Source organism: Peromyscus maniculatus, chromosome 13 (assembly GCF_049852395.1).
Source record: "Peromyscus maniculatus bairdii isolate BWxNUB_F1_BW_parent chromosome 13, HU_Pman_BW_mat_3.1, whole genome shotgun sequence".
Taxonomy (NCBI): domain Eukaryota; kingdom Metazoa; phylum Chordata; class Mammalia; order Rodentia; family Cricetidae; genus Peromyscus; species Peromyscus maniculatus.
The window spans coordinates 11,784,294-11,804,217 of NC_134864.1; the positions used below are offsets into that span (position 1 = coordinate 11,784,294).

General features: G+C 45.5%; 1 protein-coding gene across 2 annotated transcripts in view; it reads left to right on the forward strand.

Moving 5' to 3' along the window:
• The window catches only part of Farp2 (FERM, ARH/RhoGEF and pleckstrin domain protein 2), a 97,790-nt gene that overhangs the window by 49,681 nt on the left and 28,185 nt on the right, over nucleotides 1-19,924 (forward strand). For both annotated transcript variants that reach the window (XM_076549675.1, XM_076549676.1), the window contains exons 9-13: nucleotides 3,048-3,143; nucleotides 5,633-5,796; nucleotides 6,097-6,165; nucleotides 7,505-7,562; nucleotides 9,755-10,013. In XM_076549675.1, the coding sequence (XP_076405790.1) occupies nucleotides 3,048-3,143; nucleotides 5,633-5,796; nucleotides 6,097-6,165; nucleotides 7,505-7,562; nucleotides 9,755-10,013 (646 nt within the window). The remainder of the gene's footprint in view (nucleotides 1-3,047; nucleotides 3,144-5,632; nucleotides 5,797-6,096; nucleotides 6,166-7,504; nucleotides 7,563-9,754; nucleotides 10,014-19,924) is intronic.

A 19,924-nucleotide genomic window follows, 5' to 3' on the forward strand; every position in this document is an offset into this window, starting at 1 on the left:
GTGAACCAGAGTCACCTTTAGGATCTGAAACTGGGACCAGGATCTTGTCTGGGGGTGGGGCGGAGGACATTCTGGGGTGAACTCTGCTGGGCCTCGGGAGTTTTTGATGACAGGGCCTGGAAGCAGAAGACCTGGTTTGTGTGGATGAAGATCAGTCGCAGCCACTGGCAGACAGTATACATTCCCTGTGCTACAGCAGTCTAGGGGTCTCCCTCCCATGGTGTGTGTCAGGTCAGAATCAAGGCACCTCCCTGAACATGTAGACTCAGGAGAAACCTGCAGTTAGGAGGTGACACAGTCCCTCCATGTGTCAGCTCCCGGGAACGCTGGCAGATTGACAGGCGGCTGGAGGCTTCTTTGAAAAGCCTGGCTGTCTAGCACCTGTCAGTGCTGGTGCCGGTACCTGCACCAGCAGCACTGGTGTGGAAGCTTCCCCGGGACGCTGAGTGTCAGGACAGCACAGAGAACCCCGTCTGTCCTTAACCTGGAGTCACCCTTTGGTGAGCTCCGTCCCTGCTTCTGCCACAGTGTCCTCTGAGATTAGTGACATACATCCTCACCCTCAGACCTTTATGTGCATGTCCTATGGATAAGGTGCTCTTTACATCATCACAGTGCATTTACCACTGACACCTTAATACAGTAATTCCAACCGTCCTCAAGGCAGGCTGGGCAACAAAGCAAGCCTAAAAAAAAAAAAAATTAGCCTGTAGCATGGTGGCTCATTGGGTAAGCTTGCTCGCTGCCAACCCTGGTGATGTGCGTTTAATCCTCGGAAGCGACATGGAGGAACGAACGGACTGCCTTCTACAACCTGTCCTCTGACCTCCACACATGTCCCATGGCTTGTATGCACCCATGCGTGCACACTCGAGCACATGCACGCACGCACACACACACACACACACACATACACACACACACACACACACCCTGTTCCACACAAATTGAACTGGTGGTTTTACTGGTCCTACAGAGGATAATTATAGTTACAGGCTTTCAGTTAAGAATGAGAGGGAGGCTCTACTGTAGATTCACTGCTGCTTCAGGCTGAGCCTTGTCAGTCTGCTGTTATTACAGAGGAAACATCAATCCCTAAAACAGATCAGAATGCTAGAAAAACAAAGGTAGAACAAGTTACACATTTAGAAATAGGATTAGGCCTGCAAAATGGCCCAGCTGATGAAGGCCCCTACTCCAAATCTGATGACCCTAGTAAAAAAATAAATAAATAAAATAATTTTTTTTTCGTTTTTCTTTTTTTTTTCTTTTTTTTTTTTTATTTTATTTTTTCCATCACAGGCAATTTATTTTGTTCTATTCATTCACAGTTAATACAGAAAATACTTGGAAACATTTCCATATAATGTTTGACACAGAAATCATCAAATAGAAGTATACAATGTTGACAGGAGGCAGTACATTTATAATTTATAACCCCAAATGTATTTATAAATTAGAAATGGAAAGATCTACAAATGAAATTATGAAGGTTCACCAAAGTCATTTAATCTGTCAGTTTCTCATTCATTTTTATGTCTTAATAATATTCTATTGTATGAATAAGCCACATTTTATTTCTCTCCAGTATTTGATAGCTATTTGAGTTGTTTTAACTTTTTTACTATTAGCAACACACTGCTGTAAACCTTCATGTACATGTTTCATAGGTGCACATTTTCAGTAGTTTGAGGTTATATTCCTAAGGGTAGAATTGTTGAGTAACAGAGTAACAATGTTTTGCATTTTGACCAACCACCAGACTGTTTTGCCAAAGTGGCACACCATTTTACAATCTCACCAAATCCTTGTTTTTAAGGCTCTGATTTTTGTACAAAAGCATTCAATCATTCTGTCAGACCAAACCAGGAAAAGTAAGCTATAGTTCAGAGCTGTTCTATTCCATTTACTATGCAAAGCCAATCTTGGCGTTTGCAACTCTCAGCCCTTTTGAGTATTCTTGCAGTGTTCACCTTTTCCTCCACCACTTTTTTCTTCTTCTTTTTTTTTCTGGTTTATTTCTATCTATTACAAATGTATAAAAAATCCTCCATCAACGCTGCTGATAGCAGCAGAACCTTGAGAAATATACTTTTGGTTTGCCTCAGAAAAGGAACACATATTGTACTGTAAAGTTTATAAAATTGGTGCAAAACATTGTAATAATGTTACAATACCAGTTTTAAGAGTTCAGTGACTAATGGGGAGCCGATGGGATACATGCAGAACTGTGAAAGCGATCTCACTTAGCCAGCTGTACACGTAGACTGTAAATCTACATTCAGATCATTTCTGAACTAAGACTATCATCTCAGTTTATAACCCTAGAATATACCTTTTTTCGTTTTTCAAGATAGGGTTTCTCTGTGTTACAGCTCTGGCTGTCCTGGAACTCAGTTAATAGACCAGGCTAGCCTCAAACTCACAGAGATCCACCTGCTTTTGCCTCCTGAGTGCTGGGATTAAAGGCATGCACTACCACCACCCAGCTAAAAGTTTTCTTTAAAAAAGAAACCAAGATCTGGGTGCCAGGTCTGCCCATTACTTTTTAGGGAGTCATTTCTAAGCCCTCTGAAAGCTACATACGTGTGCACTGGTCATGCACCTGTATTTATTTTTTGCGTCTGCCCATCTGTGGATGTGGAAACCAGAAGTTTTCTTTAACTACAGTGCAGTCTAGGGTCGTCTTCCTGCCTTTTCCTAGGAAGAAATCTGACACCCCTCTCTGCCAGCCTGGCCATCACCACGGCCTCTTCCAGACACTTCCCTTTGTTGGGGGGACTTCAAAATATGTGATGCTACCATTGGTTTTTAAAATTTGCAATGAAGCTGTATCTAAGAAATTTAAATCACCAGTGCAAAATAAATAATATATGTGATGTTGGCATTTGGATTCAGAGCTGTTCTAGGTGAAATGGTGATGTGCACTTGAACTGCTCTGCTGCTCATCAAGGATGTAGCTGAAGCGGATTCTGCTCTATGAGAAAAGTCATGTGCGCTTACATTGTAATAAAATGTACCGTGTGTATCTGTCTCTGATATTCCAGGGAACCACCAAAATCAACACTTTCAACTGGTCCAAGGTCCGGAAACTAAGCTTCAAGAGGAAAAGGTTTCTTATCAAACTCCACCCAGAGGTCCATGTGAGTATTATTTTAGAACTTTTAATATTGTTAGGCAGTTTAATCCTACAGAATATTAAGGGTTTTTTTAAGCATTTGATATAAAATCTCAGCACTCTGGAGGAAGAGGCAGGAAGATCAGAAATTCAGGGTCATCCCTGGCTACCTAGGGAATTAGAGGCTAGCCTGGTCTAGAGACCCTGTCTCCAAAAACCCTACTTTATAAATCATTTCAGGATCAGGTATTTGATAATTTAAAGTTGGGACTTGGGATCAGAGTCAAGATGGGGATGAGTGCCCCACATGCCCACATTGCCCCTTTAGGGAGCTTATCAGTTCCTACCCGAGGGTTTCCAGTTCAGTGTGAGCCTAGGAAGGCACACGCCGAGAGTAATCTGGACCTGTCAGCAATACACAGTGAGGACTTCTGCTCAGCAGTGTGCTTGCAGAGGACCTGGCTCCGTTCCCAGCACCTGCCTGGCAGCTCACTGCTGTCTCTAGCTCCAGTTTCAGGGAATCTCTTCTGACCTCCATAGGCAGCTCACGAGACACATGGTGCACATACACACACACAGACACATTCAATAAATAACCCCCAAAACTTGACCCCTGACTAGGTCTGATTGAAGAATCCTTGATTATCAAGAAATAATAAGAACTCCTTTTAATCCCAGTGCTCTGGAGGCTGGGGAGGAGAATTACAAAGTTTGAGACCAGCCTGGTTTATATAGCAAGATTCAGTCTAAACAAAAGAAAACAAAACACCCTCCCTTTTTTATCAGCGATTTCAATCAACAAGAGCTGACAAGCTAATAACCACCATTTCACCATCAGATGATTAGAAATAGAAAAAGTGTAATCTGTGCAATGTAGTCATAGGGAAAATTCAATACTTCAAGTAGTTAGTGTTTAAATTGTATCTTCTTTGTTCAAAGGAAGCTAGGAAACAGTAGATCAGCTGAGCCATGGCCTGGCTGAAGCTTGAGATGCCACCTGGGTGGGCTTCAGGGTACTCTGGTCCCTGGGACTGATCAGAGGAGTGTCTCTATCTAAGCCTCAGAGAAGCACATGGGGCTTTTGTCCATGTTCATGTGCAGTATGGGCTGCATTGACTTCAGTAGAGACTTGGAGCACGCGTCTGCCTGCATGTGTCTGTCTGCATGTGTCTGTGTGTTTACTTGGCTGTTGGGTTGGTTTTTGTTGTTATTTTGTTTGGTTTTGGATTTTGTGAAACAGTGTCCCCCACACTATGCTCTGACTCCTGATTCTTCTGCCTCAGACTCCTAAGTGCTGTGATTGTAGCTCTATGCCACAGGCCCAATCAAAAGAAAGGTGATCTGCTGTTAATTATTTAAAATAGTTCTCTACTCTCTGTGGATGAAAAGATGCAAGTCAAAGGCTTCCTTTTTCTCTGAGAGTAAAAAGTGTTTCTTAGAGTTAATCTGGAAAGGTAGAAAAGAAATACTACTCTGTTGTGGAATATCACTTTAACTGTATAAAGATATGTTGCATTTGTTTGTGCTGCATTTGTTTAACTATGTAAAGATGTGTTGCTGTTTCACCTTGCCTGCCCAAGGCACCTGATTGGTCTAATAAAAAGCTGATCAACCAATAGCTAGGCACGAGAGGGACAGGTGGGGCTGGTGAGCGGAGAGAATAAATGGGAGAGAGGAGAAAGAGAGAGAATGAAATGAAGGAGAAAGAGAAGATGCTGCCCAAGGCCAGCCGCCAGGCAGCTGCCAGCCCACAGGACGCGGAGTAGGACATACAGAAAGAAAGATAAAAATTCCTGGGACAAAGCATAGATGAAAGAAGCGGGTTAAGTTATAAGAGCCAGTGGGACAATCATTAGATAAGGCCGAGCACTCATAACTAATGAGTCTCTGTCATGGTTTGGGAGCTGGTTGGTGGCCCATAAGAAAGCTTGCTACACTCACTGCTCAGTTTACGAAAGCAACTATTGAGATGGCATGTTTCAAAGTTACATTTAAATCTCTAAATACTTAGGGTTTTTTGTTTGTTTGTTTTGGTTTTTTGAGACAGGGTTTCTCTGTGTAAACAGCCATGGCTGTCTTGGAACTTGCTTTGTAGACCAGGCTGGCCTCAAACTCACAGTGATGTGCCTGCCTCTGCTGGGATTAAAGGCGTGTGCCTACCACCCGGCTGGCCACCTACTTTTTAGGACTAAGTAGAAGAATAGAAGTATTGCAGTTGTAGAAAATGATTCGGTGATATAGATCATAAGATTCAAAGTGCATGTGGTCCTAGAGCTCACAATTGTATTTCTAGGAATCTATGCCAAGAACTCAAAGAGACAGACAGCAATGGTTTCTTCATGTTGATATATGTGAGCCTGAAAACTATAACCTGTAGTTATCTAAGGCATGTGCTACCATGCCTGGCTCTGATTTTTAATTTTGAGACTGCCTGTGATGTGATCTGCTTCCAGAACTTGCTTTCTGTTCTCCAGTTCTTTATTTGCTTCTTGAACCTTTGTGTTTTGTTTCTAGGGACCCTACCAGGACACATTAGAGTTCTTGCTGGGTAGCAGAGATGAATGTAAGAACTTCTGGAAGATATGTGTGGAATACCACACCTTTTTTAGGCTTTCTGACCAGCCCAAGCCAAAGGCAAAAGCTGTCTTCTTCAGCCGGGGCTCCTCCTTCAGATACAGGTAGGGCTAACCTCAGCTGCTGGGGTGAGGGACGAGAGAAGGAGGTGTCATAGGCTGGGCAGATAAGTGTATTCAGGAGTAGTTTTGTGAGGGACAGTACATAGAGAAAAAATCAAATATTCAAAATATGAGAAAATAGACTTAAAAACTACCTAGAAAATTGGCTATGCTTACTATAAAGAAAATATTGAGTTATTAACACATGTTTCTGGAAGACTATGGGCAGTCTGTTCTTAACTCTAAATGGTAACACTGTCGATTACTGTTTCGTTGTGTTTTTAACTGAGCTTTTATTTGTAGTGGAAGAACTCAGAAACAACTAGTAGACTATGTCAAAGACGGTGGGATGAAGAGAATTCCATATGAAAGGTAACTCTGTGATACTTATGATATAAAGTGTATGTCTTTACATTTTCTATTTTAACATTTTTGTGTGGGGGCATTTCATTTGTCTGCGCAGCACATGCCTGCAGTACTCCCAGAGGCCAAAAGAGGGCGCCAAATCCCCTGGGTCTGGACTTACAGATGGTGGCTAGCTGCCATATAGATGCTTAGACTTGAACCCATGTCCTCTGGAAGAGCAGCCAGTGCTCTTAACTACTGGGCATCTCTCCAGCCCCTTCTCCCCCTTTAAAAAACAGGGTCTGACTATGTAGCCTTGGCTGTCCTGGAACGTGCAGAAATCCTACTGACTCTGCTTCCTGAGTGCTAGGATTAAAGGCATGTGCCACTATGTCCAGCTTATTTTAAATATTTACTTGGATAAATGACATTTTAAAGGCATAAGCATGTATTTCAATGCTGAGTTTTTTTGGTTTTTGTTTTGTTTTGTTTTTGTTTTTAAGAAAAATGGGCTTGTAATGTCTTCATGGAGATAATTGTATTCGTAGTTGGTATCAATTTATAGTCTCTAAACTACATAGCTCATTGTGTATATGATGGTTCTGTGTGGTGTCTTAGTTTCTCTTCCGGCTGCTCTGATAAAAATACCAGACAAAAGCCCCTTACGGAAGGAGGGGCTTGTTCTGGTCTACAGCTCCAGGTTTCAGTCCTCACAGTGGGGAGCAGAGCAGCAGGAGCTTGGAGCGGTGGTGACAGTGCCTTCCCAGTCAGGAAGCAGAGTGCTGGGGCCTTGCTCAGCTCGCTCTCCTTCCCAAGTGTAGGATCCCCTCCCAGGGAGGGATTCCGTTCACAGTGGGAGTTAACATAGTCCGCATAGCTGGGCTGTGGTGGCACACACCTTTAATCCCAGCACTCAGGAAGCAGAGGCAGGTGGATCTCTGTGAGTTCGAGGCCAGCCTGGGCTACAGAGCAAGATCCAGGACAGGCACCAAAACTACACAGAGAAACCCTGTCTCCATCAAACAAAAAAACATAATCAGCATAATTCTCAAGGTGTACCCAGAAGCTAAATGATCCTTACATGCTTGTCCCCCTAAGTGATTCCAGATCCTGTCATGTTGACAGTTAATGCTAACCTTGATGGTATGGTAAGCCACCTCAAAACTTATGTGAAATTTTCTTTAGTGTGAATATATAATTTTATCCCTTTTGAATTTCTTTTTTAATTTTAGTTACTCATTCCTTTTATGCTACCAATTTCTAGCTTGCCACCCTGTCTTGGTCATGTTCTTATGTGAGCTTTCTTTGTGGATACAGATATGGAGATGGGGGGTGTGAGCCTCATAGCATATTCTCTGTTTTGCAGACGGCACAGTAAGACTCGGACATCTCTTCATGCTCTCACTGTAGATCTGCCTAAACAGGTCAGTCTTTGGTTGAACCATCAGCGATGTTAACCACCAGGGTGTATGTACTCTCCTGGACAATCATCCCCAGTGTTGTAAGAAGGCTCATGTGACTCAGCGCACACTCCTGACTCAGTGAATCCCAGATGATGAGTCTTAGTGTTTGCGGTTGCTGGGAAACCCGAACAGCTGCCCGCTGTGCCGGTGACTTCCTAAGCACGCTGTAGCCTCTGAGGTGGTGGCGGGCTGATGCACCGCTCCTGAAGGATGCTGTACGAAGATGGAGCACAGAGGAAACAGCTTTGCAGCTGTGTGTGTTTGGTCTGATTACAGCTGTGTTAATGCAAAGATGCACATAGATGTGTGCAGCCTCCTCATGGAAGAACACTTGGCAGGGATGTCCCCAGTGAGATATCAGCTGCTCCGCACCCCTATGCTGAGCCATAAGTGACTAGTCTGTGTTCCAGGTCTGCCTCACGACACGCCTTATACCACTTTCATATTAACTCCCACACTCAAGCATGACTGTACGGCCAATTCTGCTTTCGGGTACCATTGTGTAATTGTTTCCTTGTGCTGCTGTGGTTTCATGCTTATAGTTCATTCTGAGCAGTGTCTGCCCTTTTTTATTGATGGTCTGTCATTTATACTGAACACAGTTTCTGAGAGCTTCTTTTGAGCCTTGTATCTTAATGTTTGGTGTTCCCATCTTTTAATTGAATTTTTTACACTAAAATTACATTTACACTTTCATTATCTAATTTATTTTAAAAACCCACAGAAAATAAAGAAATGTGGTTGAGTGATTAAGAAAAGGCAATATGCCAGGCATGGTGACTGACACCTATAATTTCAGCACTTGGGAGGCTGAGGCAAGAAGCTCGTGAGTTCAAAGCCAGCCTAGGCTACATAGAAAACACTGCTCACACAAAACTAAAAACAGGCAATATGGTAGCCATTGGACTATGACCAACTCTTGTTTTCTGCAAGGCTCGTTACTGGCCTCCTGTGACAGCGCCTGCTTGTTTCTCATGCTGAGATATGTAATACCTAGGTGCGCTGCTTACGGACGTACTGCCCTGGAAATACTCAATTCTGTGCCAGGGGTTCTCTGTGTAGCCCTGGCTGTCCTGGGACTCGCTCTGTAGACCAGGCTAACCTCCAACTCACAGAGATCCACCTGCCTCTGCCTCGTGAGTGCTGGTGGTGGTACACGTCTTTAATCCCAGCACTCGGGAGGCAGAGCCAGGTGGATCTCTGTGAGTTCAAGGCCAGCCTGGTCTACAGAGTGCGATCCAGGAAAGGCGCAAAGCTACACAGAGAAACCCTGTCTCGAAAAACCAAGGGAAAAAAAAAGTGTGCACCCCCCCACCCACCCCCCAGCTGAGGGTTTTCAAAGTGTTACTGTGTCTTACTGTAGCACACACAGGAGTGATGCTTAGCAAGTAGAGAACTAAGGCATCCTCAGCTGTGGCATCACGAGTGAGGACGTGGTTAGGACCTGGGGTAGAGAGAACCACAGTGTGATTCCCTCCCTCCCCTCGCCCTGCTGTCAGGCTCCCCGACTCACGTGGAGCCACTCTACCACCTTCAGAATGATGGCAAGCGACATCCTAGTCCGTGATTCTCAACCTCCCACCTCACTCTCAGTGGACTGACGTGTATCTCCTCCTTGGTGATATTAAATCGCTAACTCACAAGCCCTGGGGCCGTAAACGGGTCCTTGTCACCTGGTGTCAGCACCACAGTGAAGGGCCCTTTTAGCTGAATAGAGATGTGAACACCCCAAAGTATCTGCTTATAGACTTAGGAGGACTAGGGCTACCCCAGAAACCTTGTCATGTAGTTCTCTGTGATAGTTTCTTTTTCTACGGTGACATTTCATGCCACAGGAGTGGGGAAGGAATTAAAGGGTGTTATAAGCAGATGGCCTTGGGTCAGGTTGCAGTACTATACATTTCTACACATCTATAATCCCAGTACTTGGGAGGCAGATTGCCACGAATCTGACTAGCCAAGGCTACAGTGAGACTGTCTCCAAATAAAACCCAAATCCTCACTTGGTGAAAGAGAAAAATCTGCTCAGGTTCCCCTTTCAAGAAAAGTTGTAAGGATGTATAGATGTTGGAAGTTGACCCCGTTGGGTTTACAATTTGTCATAGTGTTTTATAATTGTATTTGTTCCCTCTTTTCTTAATTTTGATCCCCAGAGCGTGTCATTCACCGATGGCTTGAGAACTTCTGCCTCCCTGTCTTCAGCAAATGCCTCCTTTTATGCACTGCCTGCCTCCTCTCTGTCCCCCGCTGGTGTACCCAGTGTGAAGGACAGCAGCAGCTCCCTTGTGGATCCCCAGGCTCCCTACGTCAAGAGCACAGCAGCGGAGAGGAGCAGCAGAGCATCATCATCCGAAGGCCCCAGCATGCAGTCGGCCCATCTCCCTGGACCCCCTGTGCTCCAGCCTGGTCCAGGTGCCGGGAATTGTGGTGTTGTGAACAGCCATGGTTCTACCTGTCCCAAAGGACAGAGTCTCAATGCTTTAGACCTAAACAAAGGGAGGGCCAGCAGGGGACTCAAAGCTATTTGTAGAAATGACAGTTGTGAGGATGAGCTTTCTGCAAGCTCCTTCTTGCCCAGCGGGGAGTACCAGGGTGGCCGGCAGTGCCTCAGAGGGACCCCTATTTTCACATTGACAAATGTACAGCTGCAGGTGTCTGAAGAGTTCATAGATGATGACCCAGCAGACATCTCTTTCTTTGCTGGAGGCTCTGAGGCGTTTTCTTTCCCATACAGTTCTTTAGTCCTTCAGGAGTCCCTGTTACCTGTCCAATCCACTGGGTCCCCTGCCTTGTGTGGTCTGGATTCCTTCCAGCACCCAGAGTCTGCTCAGTCCAGTCCAGACAGATACTCTACTGAGGCAGTGGACATGAGTGTAGAAGATGATTTTGAATTTGGGGAAGGAAGTGACTTCAATGGCAATGTCCATCCCTCAGACACCTCAGAGCTCTTTGAGGTGAAGGCACAGGCCAGCCTGATGCAGAGCCTCTTGAGTCCTTCTGAAACCAGCTCCCTTAGGAACAACCAGTCTGAAAACAGCTCCCTCAACAACATGCCTCTGCATGGTGGGCTTTCTCTGCACACATCCAGCTCAGCCAACCAGTCTGAGGCCAGCTCCATGGTCAACTTCCCAGCCTTCTCAGTGCGCTCCGAGTCCAGCTCAGCCTTCCAGTTCTCTGACATTATAGACCAGCTAGAGCAGCTCAGCTACCCACCCACAACAGCCGAAGACTCGAGCAGCACAGACACGGACTCGTGGGGCTCCGAGGCCGAGGCGCCCCTCGACATGAGCCTCTTCTTCAGTAACCCCTTTGCTCAGACTAGCGGGGAGAGAGTCCCTTTCAGTTTTCAGCCCCATTTAAAGAGTTCCACTCCAGGGAAGCAGGTAGATAAAAACCCATCTTGACCCCTCTAGGCTCCTTTATAAAGAGACCCTTCCCCCACTGATGTAGTTACAGATCGGAATCCTTTGCTTCAGACATAGGAAGTGATTGAGTTCAGGCTAGATAGTCAGGGCTGCTTCTAGTTACAGTTAGAGAATACTGTTTTGAATGTCAAGAATTAAAACTTTCATTTGAAGTGATGTTAAAACGTACACATCACTCTAAAATAGGAGAGTATTTCCAGCCATTCCCTGTAGTGACTGATGAATTGGCCTCTGCAACATTGGCTTTTTTTGACACCTGCTTTGAATTCAAGTAAAAACTGGTGCTATACATTTTCAATATTATGCAGTTCAGATTCCTGTTCATCTGTAATAGACTGGTATCATGCCCCTTGATGCTGCTTTTAAAATGACTCATGCTTCCCGTGACCAGTTAGCATGTAGGTTTTGTTTAGTTTGTGCAGTCAGTACAGGGTATGACATCTCTGTAGAATGCCTTGGTAGCATCCTAACACAGGAAGGACAGTGGAGATGATAGCCTTCTGGATGCAGAGGTGGCCCTCCTGGGACTTCACTGGTGCCACCAGCCTCTCCTTATTACTGACTTGAGACCGAGGCCATCCTGTGTTTAGAGTGGGCTTGCAGGGCACTGGTCTAAAGCCGCTGTGAAAGTGTGAAATGCCTTGCTTCCTTCTGTTCATTTTAATTACAGGTGCAGTAGGTACTATGGTTGTAGTCGAGCAGAGCCAGACCCACAAGTGAGCTTTGAAGGTCATAATATAAACTGGTGCAGGAGAGTTGTTTCTTTTACTGACATAACAAGCTGTTTGTTTAAAGTGATAAGAACATAAGAAATGCCTCAGAATGTACAAGAGTTTGAATCTTCTCTCTAGGAGTGATGTTGGGTTGCATCAGGTGGTCTGTAATGTACATTGCTGGCTGTTTCCTGTAGATGCTATTGGAAACATGGCTCTGCCCCAAGCAGTGAGAGGGACCAGTGCTGAGTAGCCCTGTTGGTGCTGTGTGGAGGACTACATGTTCCAGAGTACTCTGAAGGACAGGACTGGTGTTCATGGTTCAGACAAGATAAGCCACTGACGTGAGACCCAGGATCTCATAAGTGCTGGGCTGAAGCTAGCCCTGGCCACACTCTGTTAAGCTTGTCTGGCCCAGAGGCCCACAGGTGACTGGTTTATTATTTTTGTTTGGTTGGTTTGGTGGTGGTCCTTTGTGATCTTATCTAGCAGTGCAATATACATTGAAAGTTTCGTTTTCTTATCAAAATGTCCTGTGGAAATCATTTTTTTCTGGTGTGAACCCAGGTTCTTGAGCGTGTTAGGCCAGTGCTTCATCCCTGAGATACGTCCCCAGCCTCCTTTGTGAGACTTCTGGCTTTGTGCTGGATGGAATAACTGTGCTGGTCTTTGGGGCACCATGGGCCTCTGTCTTTTCTTATTATATTGGACAGATTCTAGCAAGGAGTTGGTGGCTAAATGTATCCTGATTTTTTTCCTTTTGGTTTTTGTGACAAGGTCTTAATGTGTAGTCCTTGCTGACCTAGAACTCATATAGCCCAAGCTAGCCTTGAACTCATGGCAGTCTACCTGTCTCAACCTCCCCAGTGCTGGGAATACAGACTACACCCAGCCATAAGTTTCATTTTCGTAACTCCCTTAGACTTGTATACTGCAGTCTCCTTCTTTATTAGCCCCCCAATCAGTGCTTGCTGTGTGTTTAGCACTGTTTATTCTGTCTGCGTTTCTTAGAGGTGGGGTATCGTTTTCCATGCATACAAGGTGCCACTGCTTAGAGCAGAACTGCTTAAGACAGTTGGTTTCTCCCAGTGTATGATGCCCAAAGTCAGCCTTGGATCTGTGTCTGGGGAAGAACTAGTATGTGTCACCTTTTGAATGCTGTTCTTGAACCTTGGTGTTCGTGTGGTTGAGGAAGACTACCCCGCTCCCTCACTGTCGCTTGGCCAGTGTACTCATTCATGCTGTGAAGCAGCAAACTTGTCGTCCTTGAGTTTGGGCTGCTTGGTTGGTTTTTGTTGTTTGTTTTTTGAGTCCCTCATATCCCAGGCTGTCTAGCCAAAGATATCTTGACCTACCTCCACGTCTAGAACGCTGGGGTTAGATGTATGCTGTACCACATCCAGTTCTTGAGTGCTGAGGGTAGAACTCGGTACTCACTTGTTTTTTAAGCAAGCCCACCCTCCTATCTGGGCAGCAGGTCAGGTGTGGGAGGGGTGGAGCTCTCTCTACTGCAAGGCTGGGGTGTCCATGTCATGGCAAAGCTGTGCTGAGGGAAAGGGTTGTTCCCATCAGACAGACAAGGACCTCCTCTGGGTCAGTTTGTCACACTGTCCCCTTGGAGAGTCTCAATGAATTCTGTTGTCACCGTCTGCTGTTAGTCCTCCTATAGAGTGGGGTTTGTTTTTTATTTTTACTATGGAACCTCACTTTCTGTAGATAATTCTTTCATTTGGGGAGTGGGGTTGTTTTCAGAATATACAAAAACTAGAAAAGAGGTATAATAAGCCTGTTCTGTCCCATTCAGTCCCCGCCCACATCGGCATTGCTGGTGTTTGGCCACACCCATTCTATCTCTTCTCTGGTAGAGTTTGTTTGCGGTGCTAGAGATTGAACCTGGGCTCTTTGCTGGTCAGGCAAGCACTCTGCCTGCCACCAAACTCTATCCCACTCTTCTCTTTTCCATTTATTTTCAGGCAGCTTCTTACTAAGCTGCCCAGGCAGGCCTTGGACTTTTGTGATCTTGCCTTAGCCTCTAGAGTGTTGAGATTATAGGTATTTACTCTCATCCTTGCCTTTTCTGATTGGGGGATGTAGCACTTTGAAGAAGCCCCTGGAGTGCTTATTATACCTTTCCTGGGAATTCTGAACGTGTCTGTGAAACACAAGGTACAGTCTCACATGAGCCTACACATTCATTATTGTATAAAATGATAGTTCCCTGGTATCCCCTGAGGCGAGAACATACTTAAATTACCCAGTTATCTTCAAAGTGCTTGGGCATGGTGGCACATCTGCAATCCTAGCATTTTGGAAGTGGAGGGAAGAAGCTCTTGAGTTTAAGGCCAGCCCGGGCTACACAGTGAGATTCCTGTCTCGTCAAGTCAGGACACAGACATGCTCTGCTTTCTGTGTCTGCCTGTTACGTTTCAATCAGAATATCCTACCCCCTACTTTTAGCCTGTGCCTTGTAGGGAAAGCCAGCCTAGTGATACTGCCTCAGGTCCCAAGCCTGGACTGGCACTCAGGAGGCCAGCCAGATATACCAGTTTCCCACATGACCTCCAGTGGGAAAGGGGGCAAGACAGCTTTGGTACAAGCCTGGCATCCCAGGTGCTCTATGGATAACACTAGTTAGTGAAGGGTCACTTTGGGGCATAATTTGGAGAAATTTTAGACAACTTTCTTTTAATAGAGTGTTGATAATGCATCAGCTGTGCCTTCTTCTAAGTTCCTGTTCACACTTGTGCTGACCTTCCCCTTCCCAGTCAGTCACAGTGGGCAGGTGCTCAGACCTAGAACCAAAGGATGCCATAGCCAGTCACAGATTACTCCTCTCCTGTCTTGAGCTACAGTGGTACTCTCACTTTAGGAGAAGGTACAGTTTGGGCTGAAGCCACTGAACCCAGAGTGAGCATTGAGCCTTTCTGTGGTTTGCCTGCCTGTGTTGGCCAGTGGCTCCAGCCTGGGGATGTGGCCCATATGACCAGTAACTGGGAAAGCTGCAGAGACTGAGGGAGGTGAGCTCATAGTCTAGAGTAGCAGGTCCTGGTCTGGAGTAGCTCTTCAGAGTGAGAAGACAAAAGTTCTACAGTGCTCTACAGTGCTCTCAGTCTGTTGGTTTCCTTAGTGATGTCCAGAACCTTCTTAAAGGGAATAGTTATCCCACCCTGGATAGACCCCTGTCAAGGCTGTCCTGGTGACGGTTAGGGTGGGTAGGAAGGAGACCTAGGTAGAGAGCTGTCCCAGCCAGTGTGTCCATGCAGAAAGGTAACAGTGGTCAGGTCTGTCCACGCAGATAATAGGCCTGTGTGTCAGTGTTGGTGGGGGACAAGACTCCATGGCTGTCCCCTGCAGTGTAGGCCACTCTCAAGCAGTATCTGTTCTAACCATTAAGTCCACCACTAACAATGATCTCTGCTTTAGATACATTTTTATTAGTTATCAAGTCTATTTTTGTATTTAAGATCCCAAAGTCTTCTCAGTCTTTTATATAAGCCACTATGAATATTTGAATACTAACATGATTACATGGTAGCAAGATTGTTTATATTAGAGATGTGCAGTGTTCTGCACTGCATAGCCTTGATCCATTAGGAAATGTTTGTGCCTTTTCATATGGCAGAGACCTTGTCTGAGTCTGGCATTAGATTAGAATGCCCTGTTTTCATTAGCACTTGTGTTTTGTTTAGTACAAATGACCAAGGGATGGCCACTAGCACGTTCAGGAATGTAACATGAAAACTATTGACATGCCCAGTGAGTCCATCCTTTCTGATAGTTTTAGTACACCAGGTATGTTTTCATTTTTTCATGCACTCTCCCCTGTTCTGCCTGAGTAATGATTATATTGTATCACCCACACTGTGGTTATAATAACACAGTGATGTGCACACATTCATTCTTAACTCTTACGTGTTCACGTGACAGTTGATGCTGATAGGTACTGTATATCTTCCAGGTACACTTCTTCCCTCCAGTTCATAGAAAGTCCTTTACAAGAACAGTTACTTCATAGTCAGTGTTAGTACTCAGTAGTTAATGTTTGTTCTGAAGTCCGTGGAACTGCATCTGCCGTGGCCTCTCTCTGGCTCCTGTCTCCAGGCTGCATATGCAAAAGACACTGTCACAGGTGGCAGCCGTTGTCACCTCCTCCCTGCAGTAGCCCATACCTCAGTGTCCACTGGTGCACAAAGCTCTGTCTTTCGGGTGAAAGCATTTTTGCATTCATTCTTTTAGGGAATGAGGAGAAGTGGAGCTGGGATTTCTCTATGCATTCGAACTTGTTGATGCTTTAAAGAGACGTTTCTGTTGTCTGTTTGTGGTACTTATAAAATTTGTTTTCCATGGAAATTTATAAATTTGCAGATATGTACTGACAATTTTTAATTGTTTATTCAATAAAATGAGGAAATATTTACTATGAATTTTTAAATGGGCTTTTTAGCTTTCTTTCCCTCTACTTAAGAGTTTTGATTTATATAGATTACAGATTATTTCACATATTAAATTAATCCTTGAAGTAAGTGCATATTATGCAACCCTTCACCAAACAGGCAGCGTGGTGCTTACATAGATCGTCTCTCTATGGGTATGAGTAGTGACATCTGTGTTGAAGGCCAGCGGTTGGGGGGGCATCTTGCTTTCTCTGTCTTAGCACTCTTTCAATACCTTTCTGCTGTTGTCTGGTGTGGTTAACATAGCCAGTGTGGCAGAGGAGGTAGAGGAGCCGCTGGAGTGTGCTTAGACCATGGATACCACACTTGAAGGTGCAAGCCTCACGCTGCCACCTTCATTGTCGAGTGCACACCATAGATACATGCTTTACTCTGCACAAAAAGTGCTGCTGACTCTTAAAGCTGAATACCAGGACATATTTTTCAGTTTGTTCCCATGGGCTAGAACCTCCCAATGGTGTAGGGAGGAGGGCTGTCCTGGAGCTCAGAACTCCCCAGAGCTCAGCAATCTGCAGGTTTTGCTCCAGCTATGAATTTGAACTTCCTGTTCATCCAACAGAGGTTTTCTGCTGCTTGCTTAGAGGTCCATACTTCTCTGGCCTCTTGTATCCTTGGGGGGCTCAAGGACCCTGTTTTCACCTTCTGGGCAGCAATGGCCAGAAACACATTGAGCACCTTGATTCTTTGAGGTGCTGGAGGCACAGAGCCACAGGTCCAGGCACCAGTGATGAGCTGGCACCTGTGACTGGAGTGGGAGGCACATAGGCCCCAGAGCCCAGCATCTGTGTGTCTCCACAGAGCAGAGGCCTGGCCAACAGCACTTCTGGGAGACAGCCCATGGCGCAGTCACCTCCCACACAAAGGAGACCAGTGGCAGAAACTCAGGTCTCTCTCACACAGGCCTGCTCCCTGCTGATACGTGACTGTCCAGCGCCTGCTGCACGTGAATGAAGTACTGGCTCTAGTGTGGGGGTCTACAGGGAGAAACTGATGATGAGTGAGCTACTGAGCTCCGGCTCGGGCCTGTGTGCCATCTGACCTGAGTTAACGCCATCCAGCGGAGATGGTAAAACCAGCAAGGTCCTCATATTTTTTAACTCTGCCACTTCTGTCTGTCTGTCTGTCTGTCTGTCTGTCTATCTATCTATCTATTTATCGGTGCTTTGAGACAGGGTTTCTCTGTGTAACCACCTTGGCTGTCCTGGAACTCACTTGGTAGCCCAGGCTAGGCTTAAACTCACAGAGATCCACCTGCCTCTGCCTCCCGAGTGCTTGTATTAAAGGCGTGCGCCACCACCACCTGGCAAACTGCCCCTTCCAGTGAGGCCCGCTCTGTAGACTCACTATATTTGACTTGTTGCAGGATCTAAAGGTTTTAGGCAAAAGTATGTTTTGGGGTTTGGACCTCATTGTGCATGTTAGGTAAATGCTCTACCACTAAGCTATACCCCTAACCTCCAGGAAATCATTCTGTTAAAATAAAACTGCCAAAGTCCGTGTGCAAAAAAGCAAACCACATAACCTGACAGTACCGTGCCTCTTCTTCCCCTCCTCCCCATCCCTCCCCTCTGTCCTTCTCCCTCCTCCCTCCCTCCCTTTTCCCTCCTCCTCTCTGAAATTAAAGAACTTGAGTTGGTGTTTTATGCAGTGTTAAGCTACAGGAGAGTCAGCCCCAGGCGCGGTTCCCCCTGCCTCCCCCTGGGTGCACTTGCCAGGACATTCTACCATGTCACAGTGGGAACGTGGGACATTCTGCCGTGTCACGGTGGGAACGCTGACCTTGTACAAGTTGGCCATAGGGTCACCAGTTCTTTGTTGGAATTCACTTGCTTATCCAGGTTATGATTCTCACTGAAGCCGCACAGTGGGCGTGTCTTCTGTCCGCGGCCAGTGTGTACAGCTCTAGAAAAACACCCTTCTTCCCAAGTGGAGCATGCCTTCAGCCCACTCTCGGTTGCTTCAGTCTCATTTCTTGACAACCTGAGGAAGGTCCAGCTACCTCAGTGGCTTGGCATTTTTATCAGCTTCTCTCCAGGTCCCTCTCTTTGTGAGATTCTGGCGAGCAAAGTTCAGAGCCACACACTGTCCTAATGCAGAATAGGTTGACAGCGGAACTGTGAAGTTCCGGGTTGATCTGGCAGTTGATGGTGGCTCCCCAGTCCTGGGAGGGGGTCTGGCACACCTGCACGGGGAGATTGAGCATCACGGTGGGATTCTGAGGAGGCTGCTGCAGCAGCTGGAGTCCGCCAGGGTGCCTGAGGACGCTGTGAGGAGGGGCAGAGGGCTGCCAGCTCTGAGCAGTCCGCCTGTGGAGCTGAACCACTAGTGCGCTCTGAGCACTGTTGAACCGTAAAGCCATAGTGACCATGAGGGAAGAATGTCCTTGTCTTCCTTATTTCCTTATCAAGACAGGAGGCACTATTAACCATTTCTCCACCTTCCACTTGTTTTTAAACCGGATTCTGTTTGTGAAGAGAATCATGACACTGACCTGGTAGCAAAGCCAGAAACAAGGTCTTTGAATCACCAAATGCACGTTTACCTGTTTGCATTATGTAGTCAGTTCTGTGGGTTTCCCCTTCCTTTTCTTTCTGAAACTGACAGTCTACTATTCAAGCCATATTTTCTCTTCCTTGTGCTTCTGACACCCAAATTAACCTTCAACTTGACCTTCAATTTTGCTGAATAGGATCTGACCCTCTGCTATGAGGCAAATATGTTCAAGACTGTTTTTATTAAAGAATTATTAAAAAGAGAACTTAAAGGTATGAAATAAAAGTTTATTTTCTTTTCTCTCTAAATGTGAAGTTCTTTTTCATCATCTTTCATCTCTAGTTAGATGAACAAAAACAATGGTCTTGAAGGAAAAAGTGAAGGTAAGCACAAAAGAATGATACTGCCTTTTAAATGATATTTCAAAAATTACCAGATGTGTTTTGAGTAGTTTTAAGAGATAAACCAGCTCCCAGGAACGCTGACTGTTGACAGTTTGAAATAAGCGTTAGATACCCTGTGAAGGCAAGCGTGTAACTCTCAGCTCTGAGAATGTTAAGTGCACTCCCCCACACAGCCCGAGCAGCAGCCTCTCCCAGTGCACAGCTGGATCTGCCCCTCAGAAATGTAGAGTTCATAGCTGCTCTTCCTACTTCTCAATCTCAGGGAACTCAGTTTGGGGAGTGAAGAATCCCTTCCCTGCAGCTAAAAAAAGTTAGTCCTTCCCACTATAGAAGGAGGGTTAAATGTTCTCTGAGTGTAGGCATATTCATCAAGGGCTGGGGATGAATGAGTTTTATAACAGGGACTCCTGTGGCTCAGAGCAATTCACTCTCTGCTTTTTATTAGAGGACCTTGAGTGTTTCTGCAAATACGTAAGGTTGAATCTGTAGTAGAATGTCAGTTACTGTGAAACATTCTGTAGCACCTAAAACGATTCTTAAGACAGCTTTAGCCATGCATTTAAAGACATCTTTTTACACCTGTAATTCCAGTACTCAGGAAGTGGAATCAGGAAGATCGGGGAGTTTTGAGGGTAGCCTGAGCCATGTATGGAGCCTGTCCACAGAACAAAACAAAAATATATCTTAGTAATGTTGAGAGTATTTTTAGTGGAAGAACCATCAGGCCAATTGCCTTTTATGTCAAGGAACACCGAGTCACTGAAACTGAGTGGCCCTGACTCCATTGCTGTCTTTGTCAATTCTGGAAAGCACGCTGGCTAGCTACCCCTTCAC